The 18836-nt window shown below is 35.0% G+C and overlaps 4 protein-coding genes across 7 annotated transcripts; 2 read left to right on the plus strand and 2 right to left on the minus strand.

Annotated features, from left to right (window-relative positions):
* Positions 1–862: 862 nt before the first annotated feature.
* Positions 863–2436, minus strand: LOC118063131 (UPF0481 protein At3g47200). The gene has a single exon (XM_035077066.2). The coding sequence runs from the start codon at positions 2312–2314 to the stop codon at positions 956–958; it is 1359 nt and encodes a 452-aa protein (XP_034932957.1). The 5' UTR covers positions 2315–2436; the 3' UTR covers positions 863–955.
* Positions 2437–3277: 841 nt separating this feature from the next.
* Positions 3278–4690, plus strand: LOC118063132 (GDP-mannose 4,6 dehydratase 1). Its single transcript, XM_035077067.2, has one exon. It carries the CDS (start codon positions 3363–3365, stop codon positions 4467–4469), a length of 1107 nt encoding a protein of 368 aa, XP_034932958.1. The 5' UTR covers positions 3278–3362; the 3' UTR covers positions 4470–4690.
* Positions 4691–6055: 1365 nt separating this feature from the next.
* LOC118063134 (uncharacterized) lies at positions 6056–8852 on the minus strand. Of its 2 annotated transcripts, none has more exons than XM_035077068.2 (6): positions 8557–8852; positions 8396–8479; positions 8210–8297; positions 7618–7730; positions 6780–6891; positions 6056–6578 (listed from the first exon to the last, which is right to left on the minus strand). In XM_035077068.2, exons 1-6 carry the CDS (start codon positions 8590–8592, stop codon positions 6358–6360), a joined length of 654 nt encoding a protein of 217 aa, XP_034932959.1. In that variant the 5' UTR covers positions 8593–8852; the 3' UTR covers positions 6056–6357. The 2 variants fall into 2 exon arrangements, with proteins under 2 accessions (XP_034932959.1, XP_034932960.1); XM_035077069.2 differs by having other exon boundaries at positions 7618–7706; positions 8557–8850.
* Positions 8853–10870: 2018 nt separating this feature from the next.
* On the plus strand, positions 10871–18555 carry LOC118063129 (uncharacterized). 3 transcript variants are annotated; one of them, XM_035077063.2, is made up of 11 exons: positions 10871–11191; positions 11359–12314; positions 12383–12472; positions 12549–13013; positions 13431–13545; positions 13623–13775; positions 13903–14156; positions 14283–14397; positions 14499–14551; positions 14636–14713; positions 17870–18555. In XM_035077063.2, exons 1-10 carry the CDS (start codon positions 10996–10998, stop codon positions 14696–14698), a joined length of 2460 nt encoding a protein of 819 aa, XP_034932954.1. In that variant the 5' UTR covers positions 10871–10995; the 3' UTR covers positions 14699–14713; positions 17870–18555. The 3 variants fall into 3 exon arrangements, with proteins under 3 accessions (XP_034932954.1, XP_034932953.1, XP_034932955.1); XM_035077062.2 differs by lacking the exon at positions 17870–18555 and adding an exon at positions 14798–15148 and having other exon boundaries at positions 10872–11191; XM_035077064.2 differs by lacking the exon at positions 17870–18555 and adding an exon at positions 14798–15148 and having other exon boundaries at positions 11055–11191; positions 11323–12314.
* Positions 18556–18836: the final 281 nt, after the last annotated feature.

Consider the following 18836-nt stretch of genomic DNA (forward strand, 5'->3'; position numbering starts at 1 on the left):
TATATTAAAATAATATATTTTTTTATTTTTAAAAAATTATTTGTAATATTATCACATCAAAATGATTTAAAAATATTTAAAAAATATTAAATTAAAAAAATCAATTTTTTTAAAATATTTTTAAAACTATTACCACACATGTTTTGACCGTAAAAACCTTAATTTTTTATTTTTATTTTAATATATCACAACAACATGGTTTTTGCTAGATAAACAGTCAATGAGCTGTAAATAAGTTTTTGAACGGATCACCTAGATTTTTATTTTTTATTTTAAATCCTGATCCAAGACACTTGTCAGCAAGATTTGAAGACTATGGTAAAAGTAAAAAGCCATTAAGTGATGTAAAAAAAATAGAAGTGCACAACTCTTTAACCATGTGGTAAAGTACTGTCTGGTTTGATTTTATGTTAAGTTATTAAACTCAATTTAATTCTCGGCTCGGTTTAAGATTTGGTACATGAATTAATTGAGTTATCCAAATAATATTATTTTATTTTTTTTAAAAAAATATTAAAACAATATTATCATTTAAAAAAAAAATCTTAAATATATTATTCCGAGTTATTCTCTAAAACCTACTGAAATATCTCCTTAAACCAAGACTAATAAATATAATTTTATAATTTTAAAAATATAACTCAATTAATTAGATTTTAAATTTATTCCTTAAAAATTACTAATTTAAATTTTATAAATTTTAAAATCATTAAATACCAACGTCAAAACTAATTTTAAAGTCTATGTAGACACCCCAGTAATGTAAAAAAAAAAAGTGATTTTATGAATTCTGCTGAAAGATCACCTTGAACGTCGTGGTGGAGCCGTTGTGATCTTTGACCTTTCAATGAAATAATTGGAATAAGAAAAAGAAAGCAAAAAACTTTACAATGTATCAATTATAATAATGTATCTTCTTTAAGCTACCAGATGATTTATGTTATACATAGAGGGTTTAGGTTTTGTAAGTGCCATAAATAGTGTACAAGGTTTGAGCCACTGTAAGGAGCAGGATAATCAAGGCAGCCATTGCTGATATAAAAGACCAAGGAGTGCTAAAATAAGTAAACTTGAAGCTTGCCCATTGCAAATGCCGACTATTCTTGTAGTATTGGTGAACATCACTGAACAATCCGGACAAATAACACATTTCGATATCAAATGCTACTTCCTTGCCCAAATCATTGATGAATCTTGCAACTTCTGAATCGGTGCCAAAGTAATTCTCAATAATATTGCAGTCACACAGATACTCTACGTCTTTAAAGGTGTTGACCAGGCAGTCTAGAAGAGTTGCATAGGTCGTGAAATGCTTGGAAGAACCACTGTGACACTGCTCGAATGCTACACAGTTGAGCAATAAAGAACTCGTGGTATCGTCAATGGTTATGGTAGGCATTTCTATCACCCCGTTCTTGAATTTCACCACCAAGAAACTATCCGCACGATCCCCTTGACGGAGCTTAATTCCAGCACGGCGGAGTTTGGATACAGATTGGATAATGGGAGTCGATGTGTCCACGCAGCGTGGCTGGGCTTGCTCGGAATCTATGAAACTTGAACGGACTAAATCAAGTAGATGTTTGGCTTTGCGACTATTATGCCTAGCAATAATATAATCTGGTCTTTGCAGTGCATCATTGAAGAAATCCAAAGCAAGCTTGCTCAAAGAAGGGCCAGATTCTTCTCCAGGCGTTCTTGTTATCTCAAATAAACGCTCAAGAACAAAGAAAGGAATTTGGTTCTCAAGTCTAAGTAAGTCCCTGTAAAAAAATGGTATGATCCATGCCATGGTAACAATGGGATCATCGGCCTCAAATCTAACCACATCTCCAACTTTACGAAACAATTCTATAATAAAAACGCCATCAAGAACCATCATTTCAACAAATTCACAAGTGTCAAGATGGATAATTTGCGAGTAACACTCTCTTGCCTCCATTTCTAGCGGCTGTATTGCCCTCAACAAGACTTCTAGGTCCAAACCGATGCTCCGTGTCCTGGAGAGCATAGACCCTAAATACCCCCATTTGTGCTCTTCAATCATCCTAAGATGCGCCTCCCCATGATGATAAGGCCCTATTGAGACTATATGAGGTTCGTAGGACTTACCGTTGATATCAATGAATCTTCGGGGGACTTTAAAGATGCAACATGAACTGTTAGCAGCTGCTTTTGTCAATAACTGTGGTGGATCGGAGATTTTTTGGCGCATCAAGCTCAGGCGATCCTTGTTCACCTCCCACATTTTTGGGACATGATTGGCTTCTTCATCTTCTACCGAGTTGCTTCCCAGTTCACTAGTCTTGATCATGATTTTCTTGGGTCAATTGTCTGGAAAGTTACAAGACATGTGCACCTGATTTCCTTTCTTGACCTGAGAAGATGGTGGGCAAGGCAATCACAGGCGATTGTGTTGGGACAGGCTAGCAACAGCCAGATATTGACAAATATCGACACGGTTTGGGAAAATCTCAAAAATGTACCTCAGCTATTGGGTTAGTATCAATTTTGCCCCTACCAAATTATTTTAAATAATTTGTATTTAGAAAATATTGTGCTTGATAACTTTACTTTTTCTATTTAATTTATGAATCCCTGTATAATTATTTATTAGGATTCCTTTTCTATCCAAGATAAATCAATAACTACTATAAATAGGAGTATTTAATTACATACTATTTAATAAAACTTAAATTTTAAATTTTTGTGTGATAACCTCTTTAATAAATTTCCATGTTATTTATTTTTGTTTGTCTTTTTATATCATTTCTTAACCAATAAAATAACTCCTTAGAATTACATGTGTTGAAAATAAATGGTTTTATATGTATAATCTTGCCCCTTTTTTATTATTGTTATTAAAATATTTCCATGCTAATTTACACACTAAGTATACCTAAATAAATATAATTGTTATTTTTAAAAATTATAAAAATTAACATAATACATCACAATTACTCCCGGAAACATTAATCATTTAACAAATATATTAGGTTGTCAATGAAATATTATATTGGAAAAATACCCAGTCTTCATATAATTATATATTTTATTTTTAAAAAATAACATTTCTTCACATCGTGCAAACCAGAACACAACACGGCCAATAATATGTTAGCGCACCTCACCAATAATCCCACCGCTTCCATCATCAAGCCCAAAATCGTCAATTCAGCTCACAATATCGACACGTCACCATCCACTTCATTGTTACCCATTTTCCACCTTCCTTATATTGACCATTCTACCCTTCTCCACCATCATCTCCCTCCCGCTATATTAAACCCCTCCGTCAACAGACCAAATCCACAGGCTCGCGTTATATAAAAAACCCATCAACTCCATCTCACCATCCATCAATGGCATCAGAATCAAACCAACCCGGATCCGACTCCAAAACCCCTGCCAACGGCGAAATCACACCCAAAATCGCCCTGATCACCGGTATAACCGGCCAGGATGGTTCTTATCTTACCGAATTCCTCCTGAACAAAGGCTATGAAGTTCATGGCTTGATCCGTCGGTCATCCAATTTCAATACGCAGCGGATTAACCATATTTATATAGATCCACACAATGCTCATAAGGCCCGCATGAAACTCCACTATGCAGATCTAAGCGACGCGTCGTCTCTCCGTCGCTGGCTCGACACTATCAACCCCGACGAAGTCTATAACCTGGCAGCCCAATCACACGTGGCTGTCTCTTTCGAAATCCCTGATTACACGGCGGATGTCGTCGCCACCGGATCCCTCCGCCTTCTTGAGGCGGTGAGATCTCATATTGCCGCGACAGGGCGGAGCCATATCAAGTATTACCAAGCGGGATCTTCGGAGATGTTTGGATCTACGCCGCCTCCGCAATCAGAGACCACCCCGTTTCATCCAAGATCCCCATACGCGGCGTCAAAATGCGCGGCGCATTGGTATACTGTCAATTACAGGGAAGCTTATGGGTTGTATGCTTGCAATGGGATTCTTTTCAACCATGAATCTCCACGTCGCGGAGAGAATTTTGTGACTCGAAAGATTACGAGAGCTGTTGGGAGAATTAAGGTGGGGTTGCAGAATAAGTTGTTTTTAGGGAATTTGCAGGCGTCGAGGGATTGGGGTTTCGCAGGGGATTACGTGGAAGCAATGTGGATGATGTTGCAGCAGGAAAAGCCTGATGATTACGTGGTTGCGACGGAGGAGTCGCATACGGTGGAGGAGTTTTTGGATGTGGCATTTGGATATGTTGGATTGAATTGGAAGGATCATGTTGTGATTGATAAGAGGTATTTTAGGCCTGCTGAAGTGGATAATTTGAAAGGGGATTCGAGTAAGGCGAGGAAAGTGCTTGGTTGGAAGCCTAAGGTGGGGTTTGAGCAATTGGTGAAGATGATGGTTGATGAAGATATTGATTTAGCTAAGAGGGAGAAGGTTCTTGTTGATGCTGGCTATATGGATGCCCAGCAACAACCTTGAACTGATACATCCGGTGCTCTCCTCTCCTCTGGCTCAGAAATTAAGTTATGGAGTTCATGTCCCTGCTTTGAATTGTTAGTCATAATTTTTTTTTCATGCATTTCAAGTTTATAGGAGGATTTTTAATTTATGCGTTCCTTTTTTACCTTCTTCATAATTCGTGAATCGAATGTGAGATCAAATCATATCAGAATTGAAATTGGATCTTGAATTTTGTGCAATTAACTACAAAACGCAGAAGCCGTCTTATTGCTTGCAATTACACACTTACTGCCTGTATGGTAGTGCGACCAACCGAGTGACTGGACACGCTACCAAACAATGAACATAAACTAGAGATGCAAAGTGTTTGGTTGAATAGAAATAGACAATTTGTTAATAAGCATGAAAAGATATATATCCTTTGTCTTTACTGTCTTCATTTCTTCTGCTTGAGACATAACCAAGGTTTCAAGACTTCCATGAGGACGTGTTTGTGGTTCAAGTTCAACATGAACACTCGATGCTGATATCATTGCTCTTGTAAAGTAAAATCTTGCCTTTTTCAGGAAAATAATGTGTTATGACGAGCAGACTGTTTGAAAATTTGTCAATTTTACCTCTATAAAATGGAAATGAAAGAGAATTGGTGGTGGGGTTGGGGAATTGTTTTTAAACCCAACTCGTGTTCATCAAGGAGACGTCTCGGGTGGGTTTTGAATTAGATGGATTAACTTATTCAGCTTTTTTATTAACATAATTTTGAAAATATTAATTTAAAAATCAACAAGTTTTTCTGTATCACAAGTTAATCGGGTTAGGGTTAAGTAGCTGGAACTAGACAGCTCTGTTTGTTTTTTTTTATTTTAAATTAATATTTTTTATATATATATTTTTTAAATTATTTTAATATGTTTATATTAATAATAATTTTTTTTAAAAAAAAAATATTATTTTAATATATTTTTAAATAAAAAACTTTCCTACATGTTCATTTAAAATTGTTAATTGGGATGGGTAAAAAAAAAATTATTTTAATATATTTTTAAATAAAAAACTTTCCTACATGTTCATTTAAAATTGTTAATTGGGATGGGTAGGGTGCTGTACTTTCCTTATGCTCGTGATTGTGGCTTGTATTATTCCAGTACAAGTTCATTCTGTAACTGTTTGTGTCGGCAGGCAGCAGCTTGCACATTGCAAACGTTTGTTTGGAAATGCAATATGTTTTTAAAAATTTTAAATTTATTTTTTATTTAAAATAAAAAAATTTATATTTTTAGATTGTTTTAATTTTAAAAATAATTTTTATAAATAAAAAAATATTTTAATATATTTCTGAATAAAAAATCTTAGCACATATCCGTGTTGTCGTTTACCCATTAGTATCAACTTGGAACACGCTGGCTCCTCTGCCCATTGCATCACCATTAAATTAAGAGCTGTCTTGTTGCCTGTCCTCCATTTTAAAAAAATTAAGACACCAGTTCCATAATTTTATGTTTTTTTTTTTTAATGTTTTTCATAATTTTAATATACTAATATAAAAAAAAAACTTATATATTTTCTAATAAAAAATCCATTTTAAAAAACGCTCATCACCACAATTAAAAGGAAACACCACAGGCACCAGATCTGAACTCATATCGGTGCGGTACAATCTTTACGTTTTACAACAATAATAAAACAAACTGTCTACTTCAGCAGGTCAATACTTTCAGTAACTCGACGAGGAATCTATCTTGATAAGATGGCATAACAAAGAATCACAACTTGTTGCCTGTCCTTTTCTACTACGTTGCTTGTTAGCAATGCGGGCAAAATTCGATCTCAGGGGCGATTATGGGTTAAACAATGACTAAATACATACAAGGGAAAGATAAAAAGGTGAAAAGAGAAGGTAAAACAGTTAATCTGCCTTGGCTTCATTTGAAGGTGGATTGGATTTTAGGACAGATGATGAGCTCGATCTGATCTCTGAGTCAACTGCGGCAGTTGCAAATGGCTTAACAGATGAACGGAGAGATTCTGGCCCCTCTGCAGCAATTCTCTTGCACAACGCATCACAATTACTCATAACCTCAGTCAACCTCCCTTTCAGCTCCCCAATCTCCACCTGCAGAGAATGAACTGCATGTGTTGTCCCAAGTAAATAAAGTTGATCAAAGATGCAGTTAGAATAAGAAACTGAGATCAGTACTAGTGGCATCATCAAACTGTAGGGAGCCGAAAGGCAAACACTACTGAGAGACAATCAATTCTCTGATAGTTTATGCATCCGGTTCCATAATCCGTCAGTAATCGATTTCCATTCGGTATGTTGTGAAGTACCTTCTGATAGATGCTGTGAAGAAGTCTGCATTGCTGACACAGAGTAGTTAAGCCTTTGAAGAAGTTTAATTGCCAAAGCATCTGCCACTTCTATCTTATTTTCTATCTCCTCCTGCAATAGTTTTCACCAAATCAAAGTTCGTAAAAGAGATAGATGTTTTCCAGGTGAAAGCATACCCCTAAAAGGATTTGAAACATCAACATACTATGGATGTTGTTGCACTCTAGTTCAGACAATCTGGTTAAGAATCAGTGGTTCCACGTATTCATGGGCAAAAAAAGAGTAACAGTTCAAATGGTTCATCAGTTATGTCTTTTTTGACATAGAACCATGTTGTTTAAAGTCTTTGAACCTGATCTATTAAAGAATCGGGTCATCCAGAATTGAGTGTATATGAAGTAAAACCAAATCAAATCATCTGGTTTCTTTTAACAGCAGATTGGACATTTCATGTTTTATATCATATATCGCTGGCTACTTTCCACTGATGCCTCACCAAAACCTTAACATAAGCATTGAAGAGTTGCAACCACTGCGTAAAAAATTCATTTACACGTGGTCCTAGCCTATAAACAAGTTTTTTACAGATCCTATATGAAATTTATCATCCATCATGGACCATGTCCATGAGGGAAGTGTACATCCTAGTAATAAGATTCAACCTGGATCTTAACTTGTATCAAAAACTGCATCAGAGAAAAAACTGAAAATCAACATAGAATCCACTGAGAACCCGCGACCACCCCAAGATCATATGATCCATCCCACGCCTTTACAATTTAACTTCATTTTATAAACTGGTCTTCTACTCTTAGTAGTTCTTGATGACAGACAAACCTGTTTGATGCTTATCTGCTGAACCTTCCCCTCTTGCCAATCACGGTATATTGAGATGAGCTCCAATAACACATTTGGATTTACAGTTGCTGCATTGACCATTATAAACAACACTCACCCATGCAAATACCAAATGAAAAGATTAGCCTTTCTCAAACAAATTTAAAAGGGATGGGAAAGACACAACAAATAACATTGCAAAATTACACCTCTGAACAATATACATCACATTAAAAACCACATCAAACAACTACCATTCAGCCTGGCATCGCATTAATTTCATTCTAAACAAAACGTTCAGGAGAGAAAAAAAGCACCAAACCTGCGATTCTTATCTTTTCTCTATCCGGACCATGGATAATGAAACGAACCCTCAAATGTTTGAAGTTAAGAACATTCACACACACATTCGAAAGCTAGTTACTTTTCTGTTTCATCAGTAGATATCTTTGTTCAAATCATTCTTCACTCACTGAGTAAAGAGAGCGGATTAATTTACGTTTATCTAACATTCTAACTTCTATTCAAAGCTTCAATGCAGAGAGTCTACTGCAAGAAGGCAATAGAGAGATAAAGCAAGTCCGAGACTCACCAGGAGCTGAAGAAGACGATGCCTTCCTCACCAAAATGTCATTCAAGCTACCCTCTTCCTTTGGAGTTGAAGTTAATATTGGCCTTGTCTGAAGTAAAAAACAAACAAAAAAAACTAATTTTTTTGAACAAAAAGATAGTGTATGTCTCCAAATTGGGATTATTTAAAGGATAACAAAAAGCTTACAATTGTGAGGGATTTGAGCTTCTCCAAAATGGGATCCAAAGCTTCTGATCTCTCAGTGACAGTAGTGATTTCGTCTGTCATTTTCTTTACACCATAGAACAAGCAAATTATTCAACAGTGACAAATGTATTGTAAACGATTACTGCAATTAGAAGAATTACCTGTGAACTTGAAAGACTAGATTCTGAGGCACCCATGTTACTTTACTTCTTCGATTCTTTTCTTCAGAAGAACGTTTGCGCGTGTGTTTCAATCGCCACCGAGCACTAATGGTTCGACACCGCCGGGGAATCGCAGAAGGGGCCGGTACCCGTCAGTCTGGGACTCCTAGTTGTCGTTGCGGGTTGAAATGACGGATTTTAGTATAGTGGCATTTCGATCTCTCAGGTACGATAAGTTTTTCATATTAAGGTTGTTTAGATATCAAAATATCATAAAATTAAAGGGGTTGATTTAATGATTAAGGGATGTGTTTTTATCAATTATTATAATTTTAATCTCAAGTGAAATTATGAAAAATAAAATTCGTATAAAATTTTTAAGTACTACCTGGATTTAATAAATAAATGGATTTACAGTGCACGAAAATTAATTTATATACACCCCCATCACTTAAATAAAAATAATATCAAGCACCAGTATTACTTTCATACTTGGAATCATTACCCAGCTTGACTAAAGGTTTTGTTTTTTTAATTTAGCCTCTCAGTTTTTTCCACTTCCTCCTTATTTGTTTTTTTAATTTTAATTTTATATTTATTTTAATAATTATACAGATTATCTTTAGACAAATTAAGTTAATTGAATCATAATATAGTGTCGAGGCAATTCCTATATTATTTAATTTTAAACTTAAATTAGGTAAAAAGTTCTTTTCTATCAATTTTATTTTTATTTTCTTAATTTTATTTGAAATTTTTTTTACCAGTCGGTTATGTTACATTTGAACTGGTCAAGCTGACTAAATCATGTCACGATAACTCTTATAAGGTTTAATTTTAAACCTGTTATAAGCAATAAATCCAGTAAAGATGTTTATTGTATCAATTTCATTATTTTTTTTTAATTTTATCCTTATATATTTTTTATTGATCATTCGATATGCTTTTAAACTAATCATGTTGATTGAGTCATGTTGAGGCAACTCTAACATTGTTTAATTTAAAACCTAAGCTATATAAGGAGTCAGATTATAAGGTTTTAAGATTAACTTGTTGGATAAAATTTAATAAAAATACCATATAATTTTTTACAAATATATTTTTATTGCATTTAAAAAGATTTTAGTAAGATCCATAGCATAGCACGGGCTAAGCTAGTATACACACACATGGGAATGGGCATGTAAATATATGCCCATGCATGATAATTTTCTTCATTTCACTCTACAACATTAAATTTTGAATGACAAACTTAATTATATGATAATTAGCTCTTTAACCCCCACTTTGTAGTTCAATTTTTTTTTCTAATCATAAAAAATATAAAGATGCTAGGAAAGCTAAAATCTAATGTATATTGAAAAATACACTTTTAAAAATATTGAGATAATAACATACCATATAACATATATATTTTTTTTAAATAAAACAATGATATACTGATCGACTTACAATTCAGTTTATAAGACTATAATAATTTTATATAACATAAATCAAACCAAATTAGAAAATTGGATCTTAATCAATCAAATACTGAGGACAAAGACCATAAAAATATTTAATTTGATTTTTTTTTTTATAAAACAACTCGAGTAAACTTAGGGAAAAAAAGATCAAACTTATAACCTGAATAATGAAAACAAGATTTCTCCATTGAAAAAAATAAATACAAAAACCAATTACTAACCAACTTAGACCATGAACTTACAACAACTTCATTAAAAACAACTAGGATTTTAAAAAAAAGAACATTAAGCAAAAATTTCTTTTATCCCTCCTTAATTTTTTAAAAATTATTGAATTATGATTTTTTTAAAAAAATATTTAGCTTTAATTTCATTAAAATAAAGTTAAAAAAAATAAAAAAAAAAACCTTCAAAAATGAACCCAGAATAGTGTTTGATATTATAGAAATTGTTTATTTTTAAGAAATTATGAATAGCACAGACCCACCATAAATCCAGGCCATTATTCTTCATTTTTATCTTTGTCATGACTAGAATAGTGTTTGATGTTATAGTAATTTTTATTTTTTAAAATATTTTTATTTAAAAATATATTAAAATAATATTTTTTTATTTTTTTTAATACTGACATATTAAAATGATTTAAAATAAAAAATTAATTGAAATAATATATTTTTTTAAAAAAACCTTTCCAAACAATAAAAACAAAGACACAATAAACTTAAAAGTCAACCCGGTGTAGAATTTTTTTTTTTACTATAACCTAACTTGATTTAATATACCGCTGCCAAATTGAACGTCAAGGCCGGGCCGGGTTTTGTAAGTGATCTATCTACCTGTCTAATATAATTCCTCAGCCCCTAATTTTTATTCTTAAGAAAATTGTAAAATCAATCAAATGAAGAAAATTAACCAATCTTTATATTCATAATTTCAAAGCCGATATTCTCTCCCTCTCACAGGGTGTGTCAACATGAAAACTACAAAACCAGCCGCAATTAAAAAGACGCCGGTGGGAAGGAAACCTGCCGCTGTCAAAGCCGCTCCTGATTCTGCCAACGAGGAATCACCGGTTCCAAAAACCCCACCCAACGCCAAGCAGACACAAAATAACGACATGACACCGTCGCCAATTGCCGGTTCTGCTTCAAAACTTGAACAATCATCAGGTAACAATAACTATTCCATTCTTTCATGCAAATAAATAATTAATTGTAGTGTTATTTTTATTCAACTAGTTTAATATTCTTAATTAGGTTTTTTTTTTTTAAAGTTTCTTGTCCTGTAATGTGATTTTTAGGTTTTTATTGAGGTTTGCTATTTTCTTTAATATTAGTTGATGGAACAAATATAGAAACGGATGTGAGTATGGTGACACTGGAAACTACAAAACCTCTTCCGATTAAAAAGAAGGTTGTGAGGAGAGTGGTGAAGGTAGTGAAGAAAACCCCTGCCAATGCAAAAGCTCTTTTAGAGCAAACCCCGACAACTGTGGTTGCTGCGAAGTCTAAGGTTGAAGAAAGGGAAAAGGAGGAGGAACTTGCTGCTGATAATGTTGGAGAATCTATAAAGAAGAAAGGAGTTGCAATGGGAGTGGAAGAATCTAAGGTTGAAAGTGTTGCTGTTTCTGTAAAGGAGGAGGAAAGTGTGGAAGAACCTGTGGTCGATTCTAGGAAGGAGGTTGAAGCGGTTAATGATAGGGTTGGGGAGTCTGTTAAAAGGGAACGAACTGTGGTGGATATACCTGCTGATGAGGTTGTGGAAGTATCTAAGAATGAAGAACCTAACAGAGTGGGAAAGGGGGTTAATGAGGGTGAGAAGAAAGACGTGGACGATGAAGTCGAGGCCAGAAATGAGGCTGTTAAGATGGAAGGAAGTATGGAGGAACAAGTTCTTAGAGAAGAGACTCAACATGAGCAAGATGAGTATGGTGGTGATGACGGGTATGAGGAGTATGGAGATAGAGTGGACTTTGAAGATCCTGTTGAGGATGACTTTGAAGATCCAGATGAGCCTGTTGAAGAAGCTGATGCAATGGAAGAGGAACGCAGGGAACTAACAGCTGTTGCAGAGGAGCGTAAGATTAAGAAAGAATATGAGATATTTGTTGGTGGATTGGATAGGGATGCTACAGAGGAGGATTTGAGAAAGGTTTTTGAGAAGATTGGTGAAGTAGTTGAAGTTCGATTGCACAAAAATCTTTCAACAAATAGGAACAAGGGATATGCATTTGTGAAATTTGCAAACAAGGGGCATGTGAAACGTGCTTTGTCTGAAATGAAAAACCCTGTGGTATGTATCACCCCATGGCTTTGGATTATATTTTATGAGTATCATATTAACTCCTCAACTGTTCACAGATTCGTGGAAAGCGATGTGGGACAGCACCAAGCGAGGACAATGATACATTGTTCTTGGGCAATATATGCAACACATGGACAAAGGAAGCTGTGAGCATCTAATAATTGTATTTCCTGATTGTTTTTAGATTTTTTCAATGATTTATAATATAATGTGGGTTGGCAGATAAGACAAAAGTTGAAGGATTATGGCGTTGAAGGTGTTGAGAACATCACTGTTGTACCAGATGCTCAACATGAAGGGAGAAGTCGTGGTTTTGCATTTCTTGAGTTTGCTTGTCATACTGATGCAATGCTTGCTTACAAGCGGCTTCAGAAGCCTGATGTTGTCTTTGGTCATCCAGAGAGAACTGCCAAAGTGGCATTTTCTGAACCTATACGCGAGCCTGACCCTGAAATTATGGCTCAGGTGAAGACTATATTTCTTGATGGCCTTCCTCCTCACTGGGATGAAGACCATGTTAGGGAGTGCGTGAAAGGTTATGGGGAGATTGTACGAATTGTCCTGGCACGGAATATGTCAACCGCCAAGAGAAAGGATTTTGGATTCGTCGACTTCTCTACACATGAAGCTGCGGTTGCTTGTATTGAAGGAATAAATAATAGAGAATTTGGCAATGGTAACACAAAGGTAATAAATGTTCCTTTCATACTTCATCTGTATGTCACTTTGCAGCTGTTTCTTTTCCCATTTCCTTTCCTTTTTTTTTTTTATGTGTTTGTAGCAAAATTACTTTATCTAGAAAGCTATTTCTAGGTTTCATTAAATTATTTTGGCATTTTCCTACTTGAAACAAAAATAAGGATTGAGGTGTGGAGGAAATGGGTTTAAAGTAACCTACAACTTCCTCTTTTCAATTTGCTACTTTCATCAGTTTTAGTTTTATTTTCATATCCTTTCCTGGTAAACTTGGATCATTCCAAATTGATTCCTGTGAAATGCATGCATTTAGTTGCATGGTGTACAATAAAGTTTAACCCTTTTTGTATCTAATTTGGTAAGAGATGATGTATGAACTGACATCATGATGTTGTCATGTGCTGGCAGATGAGAGTTAAAGCGAGGCTGTCAAATCCATTGCCAAAAACTCAGGCTGTGAAGGGTGGAATGTGTGGTGGCTTTCGAATTGGTCATTCTGGAAGTGGAAATTATTTAAGATTTGGTAACCTTTGATCTCGAGGATTTGAATATTTCTTAATGTGCATTTGTCTCCATTTGATTTAGGCAACTGTGTTACAGGAAGGGGTTTTGGGCGGGGCGGGCATCATTCAAACTGGGCGAATTTTCAACGTGGTAGGGGTTTCTATCAACGAGAACGTGGTCAAACTAGTAGAATGGGTCCCCGTGAGTATGACTATAATGATCGATATGACATGCTTCCTGGGAGGCAAGGTATTCAGTGGCCTCTTTCTTTTTGAGTGACCACACGTACACACAAGCACACCCTTCCTTTCCAATGGATGCAGATCTTTCACGCAGCCACAATTAAAAATCTAACTCACATTAATGTATTGAGTAGGAGGAAGAAGGGGTTCTTTCAGAGGAGGTTATCAAACAACTAGTAGAGGTATGGCTGCTGGGCCATCAAGATCTAATATCAATCGAGCTTGGCACGAGACCCCTGAGCGAGGACATAGGGGCTATGTTTCTTCAAGGAGGCAACCATTTTCTCCCGAAGAATCCTTTGACAGACGTTTCAATGGAAGGCACTTTGATGACCCCTATTTTTATGATGATGGTTCACATGGGATGAAACGATCATTTTATATGACTGTAAGGATTTCTTTTTGTGGCCTAAAAGTTGGAATTTGGTTGTTTGTTCTTTTAAATTTTTATATTCTGTTGTTGTTTGTTCATCCTTTATATTCTTTAGAATTTGAAGTTTTCCCATGCTTTTAGGACCAAGATCCTGATTACATGGAACCCAGTAGGCTCCGACCCCGGTTAGATTTCGCGGATCCCCGAGTAGATTATGCTGATCCGGCAGCTTCATTTCGTGGGACACATTATCGTGGTATGGATTATGCTGTCCCCAAATATTTTCATTTTGTGACATGGTTATTTTATTTGTTTTACTGTTTTTGATATTATCATCCTCATGGCTTTATGTTTCAGATACCTATGGAGCAGGCAGTGATCCCTACTTTCATGAATATCGTGGTTCTGATGTGAGCAATTAATCCTTAGCTTATCCTGAGTCAAATTTTAATTACTAACAGTTTCATTGTATTTGTTTTCCGTTTGTGTTGCAGTATGATCCATATCCACCTTATTATGGGAGGGACCACTCATATGGAGGTGGTTACCACTATTAGGCACAAGCAAATCTGGTAATTCCAATTGCCTTGTGATTTTAAATACTATATTGGATGTGATTCTTGAAGTTAAAAGGTTTTAACTTCAATTGTGTCTAGGTGGGCTTGGAAAAGCAGGATGCTAATCATTGGTGATAGGCAAATGGCTTGCTGTTCTGAAACTAGTTGAAGCTGCCTTTAATTTATCTTTTTGATGTCTTGTATTTTTCCTCGTGATTCCCTTACTCCAATATTCTCTCCCTATGAAATTTTGGGTGCTTTGTCCAGAGAGTTTGTGTCTAGTTTAGGGTATGTCTTCTAAGGACATAGATTAAGCAAGTGAATTCTCTCTATATTTTGGAGATTGGAATAGGCATTTTCCCCTTTGATCTAGGTATGAACTACTTGAGGATTTACATCATGGATTGCATTATGGATTATTCTAAAGTAAAGTTTTTGGTTATGTGTTTATGTTCCTGAATCATGGATTGAATATTGATGTTGATGGAAGCCAAAACATAACAGATTGGTGACAATGGTTTATGGAAGTGCAAAGATTCAAGTCAAAGTTTTTCTTATAGTCATGGAGGTGAAGTTAATACTGAGCATACTGGTTCTGGCTTTGTGGAGATTCCTTGAAAATTTTGCAAGAGAAACGGAAGGTTTAGACCTTCTATGCCCAAAGTATGGGAATTATAAATCCAAAACACACCATCTTGTGCGAGTTTATTTTGAATTGGAATGGATTTTCACTCTATTAAAATTAATGGTTACTTTAGTATGCATATGACTGGACCACCTGGATATGTTTTGGCTGGTCATTCAAAATTTATGTACCTATTGCTAAAGCACAACTGTTGGGAATTGCATTTTATTAGATGGTGTATTGCCCCAGATGAAATTGAGATTTTGAACACCTTTCATTTATTTCTCATGAGGAGAACTAGCAATTGGCTCGGTCCATAACATATTTTGATTCTTCAGTAGTATTAGTTTTTATGTACTTTGAGAGTGATCTTTATGGCATCATTACATAACAGAATCATTTGGCTTGGGTTGAGATTGAAACTGACAGATTTTGTGGTGAGAGTGAGACGGATCTGTCTTTCAAGGTGAATTGATTCTTAGGTAAAAATTGTCTCTTATTCTGATTTTTACTTTGTACTAGCATTGGATTGATGGAGAAATGGCATTGGTGTGCCTGCAAGGAAAATATATGTATGCCCTTTAAACTTCAGTAGTTGAATTGCTTTTCAAAGCTTTCAAGCATTTTTCGATGGTGGTAATGGCCTACAGTTCACTGTATCATAAGGATACATGGCATAGAATCCTAAAAATTGTGATTTTGAAGGTAAAAGGTTCTCATATAGTACTCAATCACATTTTAGCGTATGCTACAGTTGATTTATATCCCTGATAATCCAAATGTTTGTCGTTTGTTTATATGCTCCTCCATGTACTTGGAAGGTGGTAGATGTCAATTGCAACGTGGTGTCCTGACTTGAAACAATGATCAAGTTTCGTATCTCCTGTTGGGACATTGTGATAATGATGAGGTTGATTGCACATGTTGAGAGTATACTACCGTTTAGCTACTTTTTCGTCAAATTGCAGGACATAATATTTTGAATCATACAGATCACCTAGATTTTAGTGGGGTTGCAGGGTTGGTTTAGGTTTGTTATCAATTGATTTGCTGCAGAGAACCATGTTATAATTTGTGTTTACCTTGGAATTTCCTTTACTTGAAACAAAAATATTACGTATTTCTTCAATGATATTTTTCTTTTTTGCCTCAAATTGTTCTTGTCAGGGGATCTGTAAATCATTCTTTTGTATGATAAATAAATACTTGATGGTCGCATGGTGGTTAGGATTTTGGATTTCTATGCAAGTAGATAAGGTGCTCCATGCTATAAAATGAATCCATTTTTAGAAACTCTACCTGCAGTAGACACAGTGGTTCTACCAAACAATGGCAGTAGCTATTTATTTTAGTTGTGTAGGTATGCTAATGACTGGTTAAATTTTGCATATTTAATTCTTCTTCTCGGTGCATGGTGTTTTCTTGTTGGTCAACAATACTGTAGTCGATACATTGCAAGCAATCATAATGTGGGGGACTTTTAGCTCATAAAGATGAATGGAGTTAGGGCCTAATTAATCTGTTGAACCATGAGTGACATAATCAGGTTTCTATACATGAGATTTAAGGTGTTTGTCAAATGTAGTGATAAGCATCCACCATATTAGTGGTAGGAATCTCTTATCTAGTATGTGTATTTTTGAATAATTCGTTAGATCTGTAGTGTACCTTGGAGATTGTTTTGACATCGTGATATGGCTTTTAAATCTGCATTGTATCTTGGAGATTGTTTTGACCTCATGACAATTTATAATCTTTAATTGATTCTGGCATGCTGTTCTAGGAGCAGTAAAGGTTTTCTTGTTAATATTAATCTTCAAACGCTTTGTTTAGGGACTAGGGAGCATTTTAGAATACTTCTTAGGTGCTTTCCAAAGTGGTTTTTAGGTACAATAGGGTGTCGGAGTTTTGTTGCTGAATTTATGTATCCTCACGGTTGTGCCCCTTTTTGTTTGTCCCAGCTCCTCCTTTCTCTTCCCTCGTATTTCCTGAGTTCTCTCCTTCCATTTCTAGATAATCAATTTTTTTTTTCTCATTTATGTATATTTGAGTTGAGGATCTTGATTTTATCACTGCAGTGAACATTAATTTGAGCGAAACTACTGATACATCCTTAATATGTTTTTCTATTAGTTGATAGGATCTGTTTCTCATAATGTATCTTTAAATTGGATGCTTGTATCGCTTCCAGTCACTGTGTCACTGTTGCATCATTGTGCTCTGAAAAGGTGAGAGACCCCCCCCAGCTTCAAGAGCTGGCGTGTGCCCCAGGTCAGAAGATGTGTTTCCCTCATCTTGGCTGGGAAATTTATGGGTTCTTTTTGGTTCCTGGGTTATTGTAATACGCAGGGTTTTGTCATACTGGTTTACACCGTGAACGAACCGAAACAAGACTCTTGATCTGTTTGAATCACCATGGATTGATGCTGTTTCGATCAACTATCTAAACAGTAATCATCTTAGTTTGGGTTATGAAATTTTGTGATTTGATGTGTGATCTGTTATTAATTGGTATAATACTAACTTGTTTTGGTCATATGATGCAGAGTCTGTGTTCTATCGACCTACGGCAGAGCCTGTGTTCTTTCGAGCTATGGCCAGCGCTGTGGTCAAAAGTTTAGAGATACTATTTGTTTGTCTGCTCCTATCAATGACTTGAAAATCACCACGTTACCACCCCCAGCCTTTTTCTATCCGTTGTAACACCGAATTTAATTCAAGATACCATAACAGATATTGATTTGGATATCTAATCCTCTCGCCTCTATTTGCCGAAATCCCTCATTTATAGGCGAGTCCCACTTGCATGCTAGACCTCAAAGCATGGAGAAGGATGCGGTTTCAGAATTGAAGCTCACCCTTTTGCCCTAGAAAGATGAGGTTTCTGAATAATCTGTAAAAATTCTTATATTATCAAATGATGGGTGGTGTTAATTTGACCTTTATGTTGAACAAAATAGTTTTCCTTTTAATTTTCATCTTATTTAAGGAATTCGAGGCTGGTCATTATCCCTGTCAAAAAAGGAAATTTAAACATGCTCACCCACCATCTCTACAAGAATATGTGCTTGTTGCTTGAAATGGCTTCCATGGGAAGGCGAGGGCGCGGTGAGCGGAGTGATATTGTTTTGTTTTTATGGAAGTTTAGTAACCAGTTATCTTTAATTTTCCTTTATGTGTAATTAAATCAGTGATCTTTTCTTTTTCTAATAATTAATTAGTCTTTTCCTTCTTTCTTTTTACTACGGTGATACAAGTTGAATTTAATTTTTGGTGGGAAGGTTGGTTCTTGAATTCAAATGTTTCTTTAGGGTTTGCTAGAATATTAATATTAGATACAATATCATTTTAATTTTTTTTTAATTATTGTATTGAATTTTTTTTAATTAAATTATGTTTTTTTTTTTTTTTGTTATTTAGATTGTTTTTTGAATTTATAAGTTAACAAGTTCTATCAAATCAATTTTTACATCATTTTAATTTATTTTATATGAAAATCATTTTAGAAATAGC

Source organism: Populus alba, chromosome 7 (genome assembly GCF_005239225.2).
Source record: "Populus alba chromosome 7, ASM523922v2, whole genome shotgun sequence".
Classification (NCBI taxonomy): Eukaryota; Viridiplantae; Streptophyta; class Magnoliopsida; order Malpighiales; family Salicaceae; genus Populus; species Populus alba.

Excerpts from the sequence above, each read along its gene's own strand:
- LOC118063132 (XM_035077067.2), top strand. The coding sequence starts at position 3,363 with ATGGCATCAGAATCAAACCAACCCGGATCCGACTCCAAAACCCCTGCC.
- LOC118063129 (XM_035077063.2), top strand. The coding sequence starts at position 10,996 with ATGAAAACTACAAAACCAGCCGCAATTAAAAAGACGCCGGTGGGAAGG. Across the intron at positions 13,014-13,430 it reads TTGGCAATGGTAACACAAAG|ATGAGAGTTAAAGCGAGGCT; the intron begins GTAATAAATGTT and ends ATGTGCTGGCAG. Across the intron at positions 14,398-14,498 it reads TCGTGGGACACATTATCGTG|ATACCTATGGAGCAGGCAGT; the intron begins GTATGGATTATG and ends TTTATGTTTCAG.
- LOC118063131 (XM_035077066.2), bottom strand. The coding sequence starts at position 2,314 with ATGATCAAGACTAGTGAACTGGGAAGCAACTCGGTAGAAGATGAAGAA.
- LOC118063134 (XM_035077068.2), bottom strand. The coding sequence starts at position 8,592 with ATGGGTGCCTCAGAATCTAGTCTTTCAAGTTCACAG. Across the intron at positions 8,480-8,556 it reads CTAGTCTTTCAAGTTCACAG|AAAATGACAGACGAAATCAC; the intron begins GTAATTCTTCTA and ends TATGGTGTAAAG. Across the intron at positions 8,298-8,395 it reads AGCTCAAATCCCTCACAATT|ACAAGGCCAATATTAACTTC; the intron begins GTAAGCTTTTTG and ends TTTTTACTTCAG.